The following is a 21,608-nucleotide window of genomic DNA, read 5'->3' as shown; positions in this document are numbered from 1 at the left end:
CAATTCATTCTCTTTTATTGGAATTCAGCTGCAGCTTTGTATGGTACATGTAACCCATTACCATGAATAGATAAACAAATAATAAAGAAAATAAATAAATAAATAAAGTTACGCGACTTTAACTCGATTATAACCGTTCTGTCGGTTTTAAATGCATACGAACTCATTTTCATGGTTTTCTTATCATTAGTTTTTTTTACAAAGCCATGCCATTACTTTCGTACTTTAAAGGAATATGTTGCAGAAAACGGTCGGTGTGCTTCTGATCTTCAACACGTGCATGGCTGCTTTTCACATCAAACAAACATTCACATAAAACCTGATAATATGACATTAAAATCTCATCAGTGCAAATGCTATACAATAGTAGTTAAATATATAAGATATTTTCAGGCCTGGTGTTTGGTAAATTATATAATTCCTCCCATACCAGTTGCTCAGAGTACAAAATTAATTCCACCCACGAACTGTTTCAAGTTAGGCCAAAACGCAATTATCTTATCTGTAACTCATAATCTCTCCAAGAATAAAATTCCAGCTTACGTATAATTGTATATATCATTCTTTAATAATGATTTTATTGATTTTTTTTCGAAAGAAAATTTGATCTGCACAACGCGAGACCCTAGTAATCCCAAACATTTAGAAAACGTAACATAGGGGCGACAACTCTGTATGTAATTGTATAACACTGACGGTCCATTCATTTTGTCACTTGGCGTCTTAACCTGGCGACAATTTTACTCGCAAAGATGAAAGGATATTTTTCATATACGCCGGTCAGATAGAGTACAGAAATAGTTCGCAATATTTTGTTCGTCGATCGTTCGTCAGAATTTCTTTTGAATACTGCTAAGGATATAGGTTAACGTCTTTTCGGTATATATTTATATTATATTTATTTGTGATTAATGAATTCATTTAATTGTATTGACATTTGTCTGGCATTGTCACTACATAGTCTGTTTGATAGCTCTGGCATTGATGTACGTTTAAATGCCATCCAGCACGCGCTACACTTATCAGCGTATTAATACAACACAAACCGGAACTACAATATCCAGGATAATTAAGTTTAAAGACTAATTATTTTGTCTACATTATTTGTTATAATAAATATGCCATTTGCGCATTACGTTGATAATAAAATGATTAACACAGCTGAATTTTTTTGTTTTTTTGTTTTGTTTTTTTAATTTTCCATGAACTATTTTGTTTGCCAAAAAGCACGCGACCATGTTCCGGCTGTTCCAACGACTGACAAAAAATCTGCTGACTGTCGGTTAGGCGGGAATTATGAATTTTAAATATGAATTATAGCATTTAAAAAATAAAAAAAAAAGTAAAAGGAATGTAAAGGCGCTGTTCTTGGTCAGGCTGTGTTTGACTGGCGATAGGCAGCTGTCATTCCATTGTATGTCTATTGTAGATTTTATGTTAAACTCGATAATAATTCACTGTTATACGATCGTGTTCATTGTTTAATAAAAAAAAAAAAAAATCTTGTTCAGTCTTAATATTTAAATATTCATAGATACATGCATTTCCTCAATAGACTTTATAAAAACTATGCCACATACAGGTCTGCTTCTGGTTAGTATTAATAGAAAAATAATATCCCCTACTCCTTCTAGATATCTAGTAGGAGTAGTGACTAATATCTTTTGCCATTAATACCAACCAGAAGCAGACGCCTGTACTGTAACTAACAAGTGTCCATATCGAAACGTGCTTTGTAATTAAATCATCCGGCTAAAGCAAACATACGCAAGAAGACAGAAGTCCAATCCTATATTCCAATAAAAGAAACAAAATAAGTAGCAAAATTTAATGCGTTGTTTACGTGACGTATTAGATATTTGAAATAAAAGTCACGATTTATTTTTGTTCTGCTAGTTACTGAAACGAGGAGTAAAACCAATCAGCAAGTTTTGGCGGGAAATCAAGATGTAATCATTTCCATACTGTGTATCTAAATGGAACACGATGACCCATTTGTGAATAAAAAGGCGAGGGTCAAAATCACGAGCGATATGGATTAGTAAATGGTGTCCACTTACAGAACTAAGACTTACACGTGCAATTGAAATGAAATCGTATACAGGAATGTGGATATAGTAAATTAACCTACTGTTTCCATTGTTTCCATAAATCGTATCACTTGTATTACTTGTTATATTGAAGTCATTTCTTGCTCGTGACAACGTGGTATATCTCTTGCCGTTTTAAGTATTCATCGACAAATGTGATATCATTAATTTGAAACAATTAGATAATTAATTCGGAACAATGATACTGAAGGTTAAGAAATTAATTATATCACTTAATGCATTAGTAATAACACTAATCGGTACCCCCAAACGATTGACCAATCAAAGCGGGCCTGCATTACGTATTGATTTTTTGTGTGTTTGCTTGTTTGCTTTTGTTTAACGTCCTATTAACAGTTAGGGTTAGGTTTTGGAGGTGGAGGAAAGCCGGAGTACCCGGAGAAAAAACACCGGCCTACAGTCAGTACCTGGCAACTGCCCCGCGTAGGTTTCGAGCTCGTAACCCAGAGGTGGAGGGCTAGTGTTAAAGTGTCGTGACACCTTAACCACTCGGCCACCGCTGCCTCTTTACTTATTCAACACAAACTTACCTTAAAGATAATCATCTGTTTAACCACATAGAAATGTACTGGAAGACATATATAGCCATACCCTTTTTAGGGTACATACTGACATATATAGTCATACCTTTTTTAGGGTACAGACTGACATATATAGTCATACCCTTTTTAGGGTACAGACTGACATATATAGTCACACCCTTTTTAGGGTACAGAGTACCTCATCAAACCTCTGGATGCTACAGATTTGTTTCCCCGGCACACGCTTACACAACTTTGATGAAAACATCACGCTTGCACTCAGAGAATTTTGTATAAATTTTTATTTTTTTTCTCTAACAATAATGAGCAATGCAAATAGAACAAAAAGAATATTCTATGAATGAAAATTTAAAAACAAAATACAAATAAAATGAAATAAAACTTCATAATTGTATGATCACATTTAGGCAGACAGCGTGACTATCAAAAATAGTCATGGGTTCCTAAAATAGTTTGACGAATCAACTAACCTGTCGAAGACTGAATTGAATGCTCTAGTTTTCTGATTCCGCTAGTCTTTGCTTCGCAAATTCACTATATAGATATATTTCCCAGGGGAGATAAGTGTCACCAGGGCATGTAATCCAGTCTGAAATAGGAATAGTCTCGCTCAGTCTGACACTTGTTGTCTTCGTCTTCAGTACGAAGTAACCAAACGTCTGATTGGACTAGACTTTTATATGGTTCGTCACATGTACAGAAAAAAAAATCTACATACATTCCACATGGTCGAGATAGCAGTTAAAAGTAATAAGCGTTATTTCATTAGAGACATCCGGGCGGTTTTCCGAGTTCCACAAATAATACGAAACTATCTTCTCCATTTTGACGAAACTACGTGCTACCTTCTCTCGAATGTTTCCATGACAACAAGCAACACTGCGACAAAACATCAGCGGCGGACCAGCAGAACAGCCTGCAACATAACAAAATGAAAGCTAATATTAATCTTAATGACAGATTAATTAACTAATTAAAGCAATTTGCGAGTATTGTCTGCTTTTGAGATCTCAACATGTCATAGTTGGAGACTTAATATTATATTGTTTATGGACTCATAGGATATCATTTCAGATCAAATATCGTGCTAAAATGGCGTACCGATTAAAGTACCCCCTAGTGGCAAAACTGTGTGACCTGAATGTGATGGATTCTTAAGGCACCGTCACATTTAGATCGAGAACAAACTGTCCAATAAGTATCCGCTATTGTATCACGTGATATATGGAAGATGGACGAGTAATCGTTATGTTGTTTTTTTTTGGTTCAGATATTTGGTGACAGATGTATGTTATTTCGTTATTTCGTCCCGCTAATCATCGACGCTAATATAGTTTCAAACAGCGGGACAAAACCGTTCGGGTCGCTAAAAAGTAGCTTTATTTTTAAAGTTTTCACGCTATATGTTTCGTTCATTTCGTTCTTTCGCTTCGAAAAGACGATTTAATGCCGAACGAAGAGACGATGATTATCGTTTTTTTCAACGAAATAGCGAGGAAGTAACAAGAAACATTGAAATTGTCGCCAGGAGACAAAATGAAGTCTTGAAGTATTGTTCCGGGTCCTTCATAAACAACGTCCTAAGGATTTATATTGTTCAGAGTCAAGCTGTAAACTATACCGTTGCAAGGCTGTCCCGGTTTAGGTAATGGTCGTAATAAAGAGGAAAATTGTAAAACAGACCTCTGTTAGGATGTTACAGTATAAGGAATGGTGGTTATAAAGAGTGTCATTGTAAAACAACATTGTAATGATGTCCCAGTATAGGGAATGGTCGTTATAAAGAGTGTCATTGTAAAATAACATTGTAAGGATGTCCCGGTATAAGGAATGGTGGTTATAAAGAGTGTCATTGTAAAACAACATTGTAAGGATGTTCCAGTATAAGGAATTGTCGTTATAAAGAGTGTCATTGTAAAACAACATCATAAGGATGACCAAGTATAAGGAATGGTCGTTATAATGAGGGATATTGTTCCGTTGTAAGAGTATGGGTATCAAATAGATATTACAAATGGGGGTTATAAATTAACAATACAGACTATAAAGCGGGTAATTTCGTATGTTGGCATGCTGTAACATGCTGTAACATGCTGTAACATGCTATAACATGTGGTAACATGCTGTAACATGCTATAACATGTGGTTACATGCTGTAACATGCTATAACACGCTGTAACATGCTATAACATGCTGTAACATGCTATAACATGTGGTAGCATGCTGTAACATGCTGTAACACGCTGTAACATGCTATAACATGCTGTAACATGCTATAACATGTGGTAACATGCTATAACATGCCATAACATGCCATAACATGCTGTAACATGTGGTAACATGCTGTAACATGCTGTCACATGCTATTACATGTTATTATACCTCAGACTTGTATCACAGCTTCTGATTAGTGAAAACCATGTCACGTGATTAAAAACATTCGTTATGTCAACCACAACTTTCCAAATAATTCATTATTGACTTGCTGTCGCTTTTGAAACATCATGTCACCCTCTGAATATCATAATGTCACCCTCTCGTGAGCCCTCCAAAATCGTTATGTCACCCTCTCGTGAGCCCCAACTCGGAACTCTCTTCCGTAACGTCTTCAAAAGTAGTCGAATCAGAGAAGTTCCGAGTATTCTGCTTGACAACAACAATGGCTGCCGGCGGACGCTATCGTCTTGCCAACAGAGGAGGAATTGGCGAAATTATTGCAAGAAAAGGATTCTAAAAACACCAAAAGGGTCATCAATGTGGCCGTGGATTCCTTTAGACATTTCCTATCTGCAACAGGTAGGCCTAGACCAAGGATTGTGAAAACTTCGACGTCCATACATTGAAAGTTCAACTGGGAGAATTTTATGCCGGGTCCAGAAAGACGATGGGGTACCTCTTAAAAACTTTTCTTAAAAACTGTTGATAGTAATAAATAAACTTATTGATACCAAAATTAATTCACTTATGTTTTTTTCGGTATAATAAAACAATTACTGCCCTTGTTCCGAGTTGACATGAATATTTGCCCACCCTTGAGGTGTCATGTCACCCTCGGGTGACATGACACCTCTCGGGTGAGGGCAATAATTGTATAATGTAACATGCTATTACATGCTATAACATGCTGTAACATGCTGTAACATGCTGTGACATGCTATAACATGTTATTACATGCTGTAACATGCTATAACATGCTATAACATGCTGTAACATGCTGTAACATGCTACAACATGCTGTAACATGCTATAACATGCTGTAACATGCTATAACATGCTGTAACATGCTATAACATGCTATAACATGCTGTAACATGCTGTAACATGCTATAACATGCTGTAACATGCTATAACATGCTATAACATGCTGTAACATGCTATAACATGCTGTCACATGCTATAACATGCTGTCACATGATATAACATGCTATAACATGCTGTAACATGCTGTAATTCGGATAATGAGTTGAATCATCTTAAATAAGCTAGACACAGGATTGCATATAGAGTCATAACATACGGAAAACAGCTTAGTTTTATTAGACATACAGTCTAGATAATGGAAGTTTATGTCTAAATATTTACAAACACGGGGAACTTATACAGCAGCTGATAAAAAAGGTTAAACGCGTTATAACGGATATACAGGGATCTTTTGGTGGTGACTGATACCCATTAAATAAAGCCCGCGATGTTCTCACACCGAACTTACTTAGCGAATACGGATAAATCCTCTTAGATCTATCCGTTAAACGCCGCTGGCCAGATGTTATTACTTATTGTGCGCTGAACAACAAATTATAGAACTTGTGCAAAATATTTGGCAGATGAATGTTGTTTTAATTATTGCGAACGCTCTTTTAGATTTGATAGAAAACGCTTCCTGTAAAATTATACAAATTGTAATGTACTTAAATCTGTTTTCGGGACATGCATATTTTAACTGATATTTTAAACGCCAGCTCGCTGAAGAAATAATTGTGATTTCTTCTTCAATTTTTCAATAATTACACTAAGCTGCAAACTTAGAAAAGAGTTAATAAATATTTATTAACGCTAAAATGTCCAAAACGCGGAATATCAAAACAAGGAAAAAGCGAACATGTGCAGAATGTAAATGAGTTTTATAGTCAAAACATAAAATTCCCATAGCAAATTTTAAAATCCAAAGTTTAATTTTTTCTCAATTTGCACAGCGAGTACAATTTCAAAAAGTAAAACATGCAATGATGCCTACATCAACTGTATAACATCACAGTGGACGGACGTGTTTTTCCCGGCCGAAGCTCCCCGGTTTAAGCTAATAGTTATTTGTATACTGTAGAAATTGCCTGGGTCTTCCTTCCAATATATACATGTAATATAGCTTAGATTGTTTATTTATCTTCCCTAGTTTAGCTATCGGAACATTTGGTATTTGCATTCCTTTACACTAAAAACAGGACTATTTCCGTTGTGCCAAGTTTCTTATTGTCAATAAAAACAATTGTGTTTAGGTTTAACAAAACAATTAACGGAAAAGAAAGAGAGTACCTCTGTCAGTGTATAGGTAATTATAGCAAAGCTTGTTTGCCAAGTTTTGTGCACGCGAGTTCCTGGTTAGTTAGGCGGAAGTAACGCGCGTGATTGGCGGTGACACGTGCATTTAATGGCGGCAGAATGTGTGCATGAACATTCGCCTATACTATGATGATGTATAGTGTGTTTGGTAAAACCTGACAAAAGCGATAAAGACTACATAAGATTGGAGTTACTTGAAAATAATCTGGCGTTCCAATGGTATTTCTATCCGGGCACCAGGAAACTAGGAACTCGATCGCTGCGCGTGAATTCCCATGCCTATATATAGACATGTTGATATATATGCTCGGATTCGCTAGTACCTATTCATTTTCTTGATGATTAAGGCGAGGTGTAGATGAGACCAGACAGGACCCAGAAGAGTTGTGTACTCGCCTGGTTTTATCTGTAGAATCAGCCCAGAAACACTACGCTAACAAACATGCGATACACGTGCATATCTCAATCATATCACGTGTCGGTAAATACTACCTCTTATCTTAATTCTCCAGTCTGTATTTACCAAGTACGCTTACGAATTACAAATATACTTGATCTGAGGCCGATAGGTGTCAGAGTAGAGAGGTTTAGCATGAGGGGATTGGTGTCAGAATAGGGAGGAAGAAAACAGGGGTCGGGGCAGAGAAGGCATGTCAGAGGAGAGAAGAGGGTATAATAGGACTGAACAGGTGTCGGAGGAAGAATGTTGTCAGATATAACAAGAGGGTATAAGCGATGAGTAAAGGGGTTAGAGAAGATCTGAAGATTGTTAGATGAGGAAAAAAGGGCACTGGAAGAGGGAAGAGTGTCAGTGAAGAGCGAACGGTTATCAAAGGAGAACAAAGGTAAGGATTAGGAGATAGGTGTGTCACATGAAAGTGTACAGAGGACAGTAGATAGTGTCAATGAGAGAATGGTGTGAGAGGAGAGAAGGATGTCAGAGGAGAGAATAAGTGTCAAAGGAGAGAATAGGTATCATAGGAAAGAAGGGTGTCAGAGGAGAGAATAAGTGTCAAAGGAGAGAATAGGTATCATTGGAAAGAAGGGTGTCAGAGGAGAGAATAAGTGTCAAAGGAGAGAATAGGTATCATTGGAAAGAAGGGTGTCAGAGAACAAAAGAATGTCAGAGGAGAGAATTAGTGTCAAAGGGGACAATAGGTATCATAGGAGAGAAGGGTGTCAGAGGAGAGAAGGGTGTCAGAGGACACTAGAATGTCAGAGGAAGGAATGATGTCAGAGGAGAGAATATGTATCATAGGAGAGAAGGGTGTCAGAGGAGAGAATAAGTGTCAAAGGAGAGAATAGGTATCATTGGAAAGAAGGGTGTCAGAGAACAAAAGAATGTCAGAGGAAAGAATGATGTCAGAGGAGAGAATATGTATCATAGGAGAAAAGGGTGTCAGAGGAGAGAATAAGTGTCAAAGGAGAGAATAGGTATCATTGGAAAGAAGGGTGTCAGAGGAGAGAATAAGTGTCAAAGGAGATAATAGGTATCATACGAGAGAAGGGTGTCAGAGGACACTAGAATGTCAGAGAAAAGAATGATGTCAGAGGAGAGAATATGTATCATAGGAGAGAAGGGTGTCAGAGGAGAGAATAAGTGTCAAAGGAGAGAATAGGTATCATTGGAAAGAAGGGTGTCAGAGAACAAAAGAATGTCAGAGGAAAGAATGATGTCAGAGGAGAGAATATGTATCATAGGAGAGAATGATGTCAGAGGAGAGAATATGTATCATAGGAGAGAAGGGTGTCAGAGGAGAGAATATGTATCATAGGAGAGAAGGGTGTCATGGGAAAAAAGGGTGTCAAAGGAGAGAATTAATGTCATAGGAGAGAAAGGTATCATATGAGAGAAGGGTGTCAGAGGAGAGAAGGGTGTCAGATGACAAAAGAATATTAGGGGAAAGAATGATATCAGAAGAGAGAATGGGTGTCAGAGGATTGAAGGGTGCCAGAGGAGAGAAGGATGTTTGAGGAAAAAAGGGTGTCAGAGGGGAGAAGGACGTCAAAGAAGAGAATGGCTGTCAGAGTAGAGAAAGGTGTTTGAGAAAAGAATTACAAGTATGTCAGAGGAGAGAAGAGTGTTAGAGGAGAGAATGGGTGTTAGAGGAGAGAAGGGTGTTAGAGGAGAGAATGGGTGTTAGAGGACGAAAGTTTACCAGAGAAGAGAAGAATGCCAGAGGAGAGAAGAATGTCCGAGGAGAGAAGGATGTTAGAGGAGAGAATGGGTGTTAGAGGAGAGAAGGGTGTCAGAGGAGGGAAGGGTGTTTGAGGAATAAAGAATGTCATACAAAGGAAAGAAGGAAGTCAGAAGAGGGGGGTTGTTTGATGAAAGAAGGATGTCAGAGGAGAGAAGAGTGCCAGCAGAGAAATGACAATTGACATCAGAGTTATGAAATATGACATCAAATAAATGATAGCATGTCATATGTGTCATATGACAACAGAGAAATGTCATATAACAGTAAGATGACAGAAAAGGCGAAAATGAGATGAGAGGTCAGAAATTAGGAAGGATGGTATGGAGGAGATATCTGTCATGTGTGAGAGGTTGTTACATCATATTGTTAGAGATGATTCAGGCCACCTTTCCGTACTATTTTTCCGTACAGTATCCTTCCCCCAATATGATACACAAATCATTACATCACCCCAATCCAATCCCAGATAACAATGCAAAACGATAACTTTTGATTTTGAAGAAAGGATCATATCATTTCCAACCCCAGCATGAACCATGGTCATATTATCCACATGTTTCTGTCAGTTTTCAGAACCTGTTGAGAGATACAGACAGTAGACATTTGCAGTAAACTTGTTCCGCCTCCTGACAGAAGATCCACGTCTCTCTCCTCAGCCACCCATGGCTATGCTGCCCGAGAGATGGACTGCTGTAGATAATATATATCTGGACGATGAGCCCGCCTGTCATTACAAATAGTTTTATTTTACAGCTGTCAGACTTGCTTAGATAAGCTGGCAGAACTTGATAGAAATATATTCATATATTTTCGTGTACTTTTTCTAAAGTTTTTTTTGTTTTCTATCAATATTTAACTAGAGTTACATTCTGTTTTCTCGCTTGTTATCTCCACTCGATCTGTAAAAAATAAAAACTTAATTTTTCCTCGGTCAGAATAATCATCGCGATACATTCTCTCCGCTGTTGGTGTTTAATGAATATAACATATGTTAAGAGTCATATATATATATAACAGAAAATGTATATCGCTTCAACAAATATATTATACAATAATAGCCTTATGATAAGGTCGATACATGGTATTATTAACCTGGAAAAAAATAAACCGAGGATAAAATCTGAGGTTGATATTTTTTCATGTTAACAAATGTATCGATCGAAATCAAAAGACTGGAATGGTTTTATTATAAAACAAAACTTTTGATTTTTAATAATAACTCACTGGATAACTGTACAAGTAACACTTGTACATGTAATGATGTTCATACAATATGCTATTATTTCTTTTTTTACGGTGCGCTAATTGCTAAATTTGTGATATTTTGTCGGGGGGCCAGAAAGTAAATTAACAACATGGTGTAAGCTCTGTATGTTAATGCATTCGTAACCTTAAACTAATTGAGAAACTTATTCCATAAGAAATATAATTAAGCAAAAAACGAGCAAATTACAAAATTACCTACCGTGCTATATTGCATTTGTATTGCTTACTGTAATCGCTTTAATTAAGCTGTACTATTATTTCAGCGGTTCAATTTCTAATTTTGAATACGGCAATTTGTCAGCGCGTTAATCTGTTTAAATCTGCTGTGCTAAAACTAAGGCGCGCCACAATCCACGGAAACTCTTCATCAGCGGCAATAGAATCCGTTTATCTCCTTATACCTGCCAACTACACTAAAATGTTTCGAGGTTTTGAACGTCAAACAAGAAAGTTGAAAATAAACAGCTGTCCGTAAATTAGTTATTCTGATGGTGTACCAAGAATGAACGCAACGAAAAGTTTAAAGAGCGTTCCTTTTTTATATGTCGATGCAGAAGATTTGAACCTGTTTGGCATTGGAGCCGGGAGGAAGTGGTGTCTGGTATACCTACGTGGCGTTTTGTTTACAGACTTTTTAACTGGTTCTGTCGATGATGAGTAATATCAGATTTGCTCATATTTGATGTTCTGCACAATTTGATGCAATGTCAACAGCACCGACTTCCCGTCGACATTGTGTTTTTGCGGAAGGCGGTCTGTGCGTTACAATTTTTCATTACTTTGGTATGCATGTACCGACATCACAGAGGCATACCTAGGATGTATTCAGTCCCAGTCTACAAGACACAGAAGGTATGCGCTCGTCTGGAACATCGGCCATCTATGTTATTTTATATTAAGACCGACATTTGTATCAAATATAATACGAAAATAACCCCAAGCTCCCGATTGCTGACTTTACGAATCACATTCTCGTGTTGCCGCCTGATAAATCGCACACTCCTAATATGTTTCAAGGTGAAAGTAACCGATGACTTTATCTCAAACAAATTATGTAATCGATAAGAAAACCCGAAAATAACTTCAAAACATCTGCATATATAACATAAGTAGGATAATTATTAACACGTGGATATAAAACTATGGGGAAAAGTCTGCCTTCGGCAATTACTCGGGCGATTATCTTGTTTATCTAAACCGGATCAACCTGACCTGTTGACATTCATAGACAATATGACTGCCAGCTGGAAAAAGGCAAACATAATGCGTGTTATATTGAATTTACTTAAAATAACATTTGCCAATCCACTTAAATACCAAGTGAGTTTGTTTTGGTTATTTCATCATTGAACTGTGTTACTTTGGTATTTAAAGTCATAATGAACGACATACCTTTTCTGGCAAATGTCATATTACGCTATCTTTCGCAATAAGCTTGATATAGAATATATATTCTATAACAATACAATAATAGACTTACATGTATTGATATTCAATTTATCTGTTGATGCATTTGGTAAATTTTCATATTTTGATTCGAATAAAACTAAAATAAACTTCTCATTACCGGCAGCATAAGTATTTATATGGTACAGACAACTTTGCATTATAAAGGACTCGCGACGAATGTCATTTATAGCCCTGTAAATTACACACGGGCTGGTCTCTGCTGTCGTGGTTGTGTCCTTGGGCGCGGTAATTTACCCTAATTGCTTAGTGGCCTAGTGACATGCGACGGGCCTCCGGTATGTTGTTCAGTGAGGTAATCACCAACTACTACAAGAAGACTCCGCCTAAAAGTGACCTTGGCTGTTCGCAGGGCGATAAACCAAGCAAGGAAACAACAAACAAACACATTGTAAATTACACCTTAGTCTGAATATCTAAAATAGTGGCATTGCCAATGCAATCGTAAATACACAATGAAAATATTTTTTCACGTAAATATATTTCTGTAATTATTTGATCTGAGAATTTACGGATACTTATTTTTCATGAAATATCTTGCCATTTTATTGTCTAGAACAAGCAATGAGTGAAACTATGGTTTATGGAGGGCGACATATAGAAAAAGGTTATATAAATAATAAAAAAAACAAACTCTAAAAGTCTTTATAAATATCTATTGAATGGTGTAATATACATTTGTACAATTGATAAATATATATTATATACACTATAGATAAATTAGGGATGGTAAATGTAATATGGAAGTTGATAAATTCGTTAGATAATCTGATATCAGGTCATGAAAAGATTTTAAGAAAATGCCATGATTATAACATACTCATGCGATTTCAAACTGATGAAACAATTCTCCAAAACAACACAGAGGAGTATGATATATAACAGAAATATCAAAGGTATGTCGTATGATGGTGCATGGTTAAACTAACAGTAATAATAAATTCTTACTCGGACAGATTCGTCTCTCTAAAAGTATCTGTTATTTTTAATGAATTATGACGTCACAAAATGACATAAATATAGCGATACGCATGCTTATGTTGTAAACCCAGAGTGGATGCTACTATTACAACTGCGAACACTCTTAAACATTTTCTAAAACTGGCTTGATATCAAGTGAATCATTAGAAATACTGTGGAAAAAATAATTGTAAAATCTTGACATAATCGGTAGCCTTCTGATCCCAAATTAAAAAGTCGTAGTACGTCAAACTATCCGTTGATTCTCATAAGTTTGACTGACAGGTCGCTAACCTAAATATACATGGATGTAATATATACTAAAAGTGTACTAGATTACCACTGATTACAGTGTAGTATGGGTAATATGTTAACTAGTAAAATACCATCACTACGAAAATGATGCATGATGTGTTCTATTTCAGAAACAATTATATAAAGAAACGCCATCAATCTTATAGTTTTGTATTGATGAAATCTACGTCCGAACGATGATTATATGAGTGTTTGTGCCTAATTGTAACTAAGTTAACGACGAAATGACAGGAAAAGGGCGTATCGTATACAAATACCGTATATCTTTGCGGTAATTAGTGATACTTCGGGTCGAATTAAGATTTTCAGGACTTAATACTCAAAGAACTTTGGTTTATCTTGAGAGTAAAACTGTCTCATAATGTAAAGATTATAACTTTTACTACTTAGAAGAAATACAAAGTGTCCATATTTTTCAGTCAGTTTAATTTTGACGACCTTAGCTTTATTCATACGAAGGAATGCCTCTTTAAAAAGCACAAGGACGAGAGCAAGACCAATTTAAATAATTTTTCAGTAAACACCTTTATACGTTTCTTTATGAAATACTCCATTATCTCTTTAAAAAAGAGGTATATATGATCTTCTATTTCAGAATAATTCTTGTTATAATACAGCACGTTTTTTTTTTTGCGCTATGTTTAAACCGCTAAAACAAGAATGCGACAAAATTCCCACCAATTGCGTGTTGCTATACGCCAAGAAGTGTAAATGTATACCTGGGACGCTCAGAACGTTTGAAGCCTTTTTCGTGTTCTTTGCATTACGATGGAACGTTATAACGACGGATACTAATAAGACATTTATGAATATTTGGGTTATATAATATCTGTAGCGTTATTGACATAGCAATGTTATTGTGCCATCATTTAACATTGCAGACCGATGATTTTTGTCGGAGAAGACACATCAGCTATTTATATTGCCGATTATCTGGGAAATAAAAGACATCAGAGGCAGCTGTCTGTTTGTCAGACACACCCATTGCTGGGGAAATAAATTCTGCACCTGACGTGTCGTGATTTCAAGGTTGCTGGTGACGTTAGGGTGCCAATGACGCAAGGTCAATTATGACGTCAAGGTCACTGATTTTTTTTCCCCTGCTGGATCCAGATCAAAGACTTTTCATCATAACATTTAACGCTGCGGCCCCTAAAAGCGGTCGTTAGTTTAGCTCATACGTCCGAACGACAAGTGATCATGAGCTTATCGGTGGAACGGTGTCCTTGGTAGGTCCACCTGAAATTAAGTTTTTTCTTTACAAAACTTCTTCTCTAATATCAAATTCCTAAGTGCCATGATATTGGACTAGTACTATGTAACCTTGACCCATTTTCAATGTTGCTGGGTTCAAATCTGTTCAATCTTAAGAAACGAAAAGTCCTACTTAAAGTGCTTGTACTGTATAGCTTGTCCTTTGCTACTGCAAATTCTTGCAATCTGATTCATTATTTGCATTGAAAAAAAAACCCCAAAACAAACAAACAATTGGTAACATTAGCCATATTGCTTTGCATAGAATGTACAACAACACATGTCGAAAATAAAACAGTTCACTTGGGCCTGGCCATAAAACCTTCACATAAGCACTGTATAGTCGTATTCTTCAACGCGCACGGTATGATTTGTCCTATAAGACGCTGAGATGACTAATCATTCAGTTTGTTAAGTGAATGTCCTTGACCCATTTTCAATGTCAGGTGGACCACAAGGACATAACCTGAAAGTTACTTCATCTGAAAACTAAACAGGCAAATGCTATCACATAATACCTGCAGTATGCTGAAATGAGAGGTTATAAGGTTTGGTCAAATGAATGACCTTGACCCTTTAAAAGGATTTTGGGATTACATCTGTTATATCTTTAAGCAAAAACAGCAATATTCACAGCGCCAATAGTACTAACCTTGACCCAAATTCAGGTTCACAAAGGTCAATCGGTTAATGATGATATGATCATCTTCTGAATAACGAATTGATAAAATGTTATGATGTTTGGTTAATAGCATGTTATATGACGTGTTATCGTGTCAATTTCGTAATTTTTAAAAGGTTAACGGTTATACTTATATGCAAATTCAAGCGATATCATTCAGTTTTATGGAGGTTGTTTCAGGCCAAAGGATACTTTGTTAATAAAATGTGTTGTAGCAGAATGTATGAGTTATACATTTTGCCAAAATTCACGTAGAAATATTAGGTGTTGGATAGTGCTGAAATCTAAAGAAGCACATGCCGTTGAATTATGATATATAAAGGCAATGAACACAATTATTGCAAAGGGAATGTGAAAATTAAATGCATGATTTTACTAAGGAGGCGACTAATGTGGATGCTGGTTTCTATCGTTGTACCTCTAACCGAGACATTAATTGACTAAAAAATATTGATCAATCAAAAACTTTGGATTAACCACTTCCTCTTGTGCTTTACTAACTTTGTTTCTTTTCTGATTAAATTTTTAGTAATACTTGCTTTCGATTTTATAAATTTGACTTTGTCTAGACGAGGGAATTAATTGATTCGGACCCTTAATCAAGACAAAACAAACCTCTTAAAGTTAAAATTCGTACTTACGAAACTTTTCTTGACTTTCAGTTTTTATTTCAAAGTAGTGATCGTTAAGAACTGATTAGTATAATGTGTTCGTGTCTAGAACATGCGATTTCAGTATGATAGCACTATAAATTGTCTCACTAATTACTTCCCCATAACTTATGGACATTGTCTACGTATGACCTTAGCTGTGTCGACAAAACCACAGACAACAGTCAGTGTATATTCATGATTAACTTTCTGTTCATTCGTTGTTTTACTCATACCAATGTGTCATATAAAATTGTTAATAGTATTTTTTCTCAATCAAAATTTTAGTTCTGATATACATTATTGCATAATCATAACATTATTACATGTTTAGCCTGATACTGTTTTAAGACTTTCATCTCATCTTTGATGCTATTTTATATGTCTATTTTAAAGGGATATTTCACACAAATTAGGAATTTATCTTTTTTTTTTAAGATTGGACAATATTATCTAATTATGTTCTTATGAATATCGTACGACTTAATTTATCATATAAATTATTTTAATATTTAATTTGTAGACATTATTGCGATCCTTGCAGAAATTGTAAGTGTAACACGTATACACTTGGGTATTTACACAATAAAATCTATCAATAAGTGAACCTCCAGGTCCAGATTCCTGAACGCGCTATATTTAGACGGTCTAATTATATTGGCGCAGGACATTCCCATCAATTTGGTTTGCCTGAACTGACCACAGACAAGATAACTCATTAAAGCTTACAAAAGTTCTAAACGTCATGAGAAAGAGTTCTTAAGACGTACACAAAAAAGCGGGGGAAAATGCAATTTGAGGGGGATATCCCTTTAAGATAAAAGCAAAATTTAAATATTTGCATCGACATTTCGTGTACTAGCCAAGGGTCACAGACTACAAGAAGTATTATTGAAATAAGTTTTAATCATTATGTCCGTGATGATTATAAGTCGAGGTAATAGTTTCCCTCTCATTGAGGCACACATTGGATTTTGCAATTTCTAAGAAAAACTTCGTTCTGCTTATTTAAAACTAAATCGCTGTTACATTGTTCAAATGTCACCATTGCAGAGTAAAATATTATGTCACTATTGTACAGAAAAAAATATAATTCCCTATTGCGCAGTAAAACCTTGTTATACTACCATCATTATACAGTAAAACCTTGTTATACTGTCATCATTGTACAGTAAAACCTTGTTATACTGTCACCATTTTACAGTAAAACCTTGTTATACTGCCACCATTATACAGTAAAACCTTGTTATACCGCCACCATTCTACAGTAAAACCTTGTTATACTGTCACCAATGTACAGTAAAACCCTGTTATACTGCCACCATTGTACAGTAAAACCTTGTTATACTGCCACCATTATACAGTTAACCTTGTTATACTGCCACCATTGTACAGTAAAACCTTGTTATACTGCCACCATTGTACAGTAAATCCTTGTTATACTGTCACCATTATACAGTAAAACCTTGGTATACTGCCACCATTTTACAGTAAAACCTTGTTATACTGCCACCATTGTACAGTAAACCTTGTTATACTGTCACCATTGTACAGTAAAACCTTGTTATACTGTCACCATTATACAGTAAAACCTTGTTATACTACCACCATTATACAGTAAAACCTTGTTATACTGCCACCATTCTACAGTAAAACCTTGTTATACTGTCACCATTCTACAGTAAAACCTTGTTATACTGTCACCATTGTACAGTAAAACCTTGTTATACTGCCACCATTGTACAGTAAAACCTTGTTATACTGTCACCATTGTACAGTAAAACCTTGTTATACTGTCACCATTTTACAGTAAAATCTTGTTATACTGTCACTATTTGTCAGTAAAACCTTGTTATACTGCCATAAATTTACAGTAAAACATTGTTATACTGCCACCATTGTACAGTAAAACCTTGTTATACTGCCACCATTATACAGTAAAACCTCGTTATACTGCCACCATTGTACAGTAAAACCTTATTATACTGTCACCATTTTACAGTAAAACCTTGTTATACTGTCACTATTTGTCAGTAAAACCTTGTTATACTGTCATCATTGTACAGTAAAACCTTGTTATACTGTCACCATTGTACAGTAAAACTTTGTTATACTGCCACCATTATACAGTAAAACCTCGTTATACTGCCACCATTGTACAGTAAAACCTTGTTATACTGCCACCATTATACAGTAAAACCTTGTTATACCGTCAGCATTGTAAAGTAAAGCCTTGTTATACTGCCACCATTTTACAGTAAAACCTTGTTATACTGCCACCATTGTACAGTAAAACATTGTTATACTGTCACCATTATACAGTAAAACCTTGTTATACTGTCACCATTATACAGTAAAACCTTGTTATACTGCCACCATTCTACAGTAAAATTTTGTTATACTGTCAGCATTGTACAGTAAAACCTTGTTATACTGTCATCATTGTACAGTAAAACCTTGTTAAACTGACACCATTGTACAGTAAAACATTGTTATACTGTCATTATTGTACAGTAAAACCTTGTTATACTGCCACCATTGTACATTAAAACCTTGTTATACTGCCACCATTGTACAGTAAAACCTTGTTATACTGCCACCATTCTACAGTAAAACCTTGTTATACTGCCACCATTGTACAGTAAAACCTTGTTATACTGCCACCATTATACAGTAAAACCTCGTTATACTGCCACCATTGTACAGTAAAACCTTGTTATACTGCCACCATTATACAGTAAAACCTTGTTATACCGTCAGCATTGTAAAGTAAAGCCTTGTTATACTGCCACCATTTTACAGTAAAACCTTGTTATACTGCCACCATTGTACAGTAAAACATTGTTATACTGTCACCATTATACAGTAAAACCTTGTTATACTGTCACCATTATACAGTAAAACCTTGTTATACTGCCACCATTCTACAGTAAAATTTTGTTATACTGTCAGCATTGTACAGTAAAACCTTGTTATACTGTCATCATTGTACAGTAAAACCTTGTTAAACTGACACCATTGTACAGTAAAACATTGTTATACTGTCATTATTGTACAGTAAAACCTTGTTATACTGCCACCATTGTACATTAAAACCTTGTTATACTGCCACCATTGTACAGTAAAACCTTGTTATACTGCCACCATTATACAGTTAAACATTGTTATACAATGTACTGTCATCATTGTACAGTAAACCTTGTTATACTGTCATCATTGTACAAATACAATGTTACGCCGCCATCATCATCCTTTAAAACCTTCTTATACTGCCACCATTATACAGTTAAACATTGTTATACTGTCATCATTATAAGTTAAAGCTTGCTATACTAGTATTCTTACCATTCTACAGTAAAACCTTGTTATATTGCCACCATTATACAGTAAAACCTTGTTATACTGCCATCATTATACAGTAAAACCTTGTTATACTGTCACCATTATACAGTAAAACCTTGTTATACTGTCACCATTATACAGTAAAACCTTGTTATACTGCCACCATTCTACAGTAAAACCTTGTTATACTGTCACCATTATACAGTAAAACCTTGTTATACTGTCACCATTATACAGTAAAACCTTGTTATATTGCCACCATTATACAGTAAAACCTTGTTATACTGCCATCATATACAGTAAAACCTTGTTATACTGTCACCATTATACAATAAAACCTTGTAATACTGCCACCATTGTACAGTAAAACCTTGTTATACTGCCACCCTTATACAGTAAAACCTTGTTATACTGCCATCATCATACAGTAAAACCTTGTTATACTGTCACCATTATACAGTAAAACCTTGTTATACTGTCACCATTATACAGTAAAACCTTGTTAAACTGCCACCATTGTACAGTAAAACCTTGTTATACTGCCACCATTGTACAGTAAAACCTTGTTATACTGTCACCATTGTACAGTAAAACCTTGTTAAACTGTCACCATTGTACAGTAAAACCTTGTTATACTGCCACCATTATACAGTTAAACATTGTTATACAATATACTGTCATCATTGTACAGTAAACCTTGTTATACTGTCATCATTGTACAGTAAACCTTGTTATACTGTCATCATTGTACAAATACAATGTTACGCCGCCATCATCATCCTTTAAAACCTTCTTATACTGCCACCATTATACAGTTAAACATTGTTATACTGTCATCATTATAAGTTAAAGCTTGCTATACTAGTATTCTTACCATTCTACTGGAAAACCTTATCATACTGGAACTTTCTACTCGGGAAAACATTGTCATTATAAAGTGATTGGACAATACAAAGAGACAAGCGTCTAAAGTTAAAACAATTTGACAGCAAAGGAAAATATGCGTTAAAGTGTATATTGAGGCTCTGTAGCAATTGAAATTGCGACACTATGAATAATTTACGGTTCAAATTAACCAACATTTATATTCACACTCACCGTAAATTGTGAACCCTCTCGTCCGTTGTATCAGTCATAAATAATGAACGGCATGTTTTTCTGCAAAGCCAGCAACACTTGCTTAAAAAAGTATACATATAGTTCCTAGACAAACTATCCAAGACCTCATTGTATATCACACACATAGGTCCTTATAATCTATCATACTGTCCTAGGTCTCCTTCGTTATAATGTCCCGAGTCCTTTATCACCTTCCGTAGAGTCACTCTATAGCTTATATTCCAATAACGTACAGTACTTCGTCTCGTCATCTGAAAGGTTAGCGTTTAAGGTGATCTTGGCGTTTTTCCCCCTGAGTTGATCCAGGCTAAATGTCGCCTCCCAAACCGGTCCCCCGCGATTTTCAAAATGGTACCACTCCCCATCAGCTACCACGGCCACACCCTTCGCGTGCGGGACGTCAACGCTCCATGCGATATTTGTTAGCTTTGCGTCGGTGTGAAGGATTAGGGGCTTGGTGAGGAAGCATCCTTCCTTCCATTGGGCATACTGTTTGGGGTACGGGTACACGGGTTGCATTGCCCGTGTACAGTGGATCAAATAATTGAAGACATTGGGAAGGGACTTGCTCACGTCTGCAACCGGAAGGGCAAAAAGCTGGAGCTTGTAGTAGCCCATTTCTGGGAGCTGAATTACAAATACCACGTTATTGTTTTTGGTGTGGGTGAAAACGTATTCATTGTTCTCCTTCTCAGTGGCACAATTGATCAGCTGGTGAGTAAACTTGACCGCCTTTGTGGTCTTGAATGTAATCTCCAGGCTATTTTCCCTTGCGGTGATGCAAGGGTCACAATGGCTTGAGACGCTCAGACCAAGCTCCCCAAACGACCCTTGGGCACCCAGGTAACCTTCAGGTAAATCAGGCCTTACAGCATCCGCCATTTCGAAATTCAATTATCAACACTTTACGAAAAATCCTTTCAGGTATTCCGGTGTGCTGCTCGTGCGGCGAGAGCGTCTGGATACGATAAGGCTGCAAATCTGAGAGCAGTATGATTAAAGATGTCGCATCGTTTTGATTTGTAGTATATCATACATCTTCGTAAAAGTTTTCCGGAGAGAGAAAACTCCTCGCTTCCTGTCATCCAATCAGCGTCGACGTTTCACAGGGCGAAAGATAGCATCGTTGCTTGGGGTAGGAT

At 36.1% G+C, this 21,608-nt stretch overlaps 1 protein-coding gene across 1 annotated transcript; it reads right to left on the bottom strand.

Moving 5' to 3' along the window:
* Nucleotides 1-2,924: 2,924 nt before the first annotated feature.
* Nucleotides 2,925-21,608, bottom strand: LOC117339471. Its single transcript, XM_033901078.1, has 2 exons — nt 20,446-21,608; nt 2,925-3,569 (listed from the first exon to the last, which is right to left on the bottom strand). Exon 1 carries the CDS (start codon nt 21,346-21,348, stop codon nt 20,674-20,676), a length of 675 nt encoding a protein of 224 aa, XP_033756969.1. The 5' UTR covers nt 21,349-21,608; the 3' UTR covers nt 2,925-3,569; nt 20,446-20,673.

This window comes from Pecten maximus, chromosome 12 (genome assembly GCF_902652985.1).
Source record: "Pecten maximus chromosome 12, xPecMax1.1, whole genome shotgun sequence".
NCBI classification, from domain to species: Eukaryota; Metazoa; Mollusca; class Bivalvia; order Pectinida; family Pectinidae; genus Pecten; species Pecten maximus.
This window is presented reverse-complemented; position numbering and strand designations above follow the sequence as displayed.

Bases quoted from the DNA above. Each gene is read 5' to 3' on its own strand.
- LOC117339471 (XM_033901078.1), bottom strand. From the start codon at position 21,348: ATGGCGGATGCTGTAAGGCCTGATTTACCTGAAGGTTACCTGGGTGCC.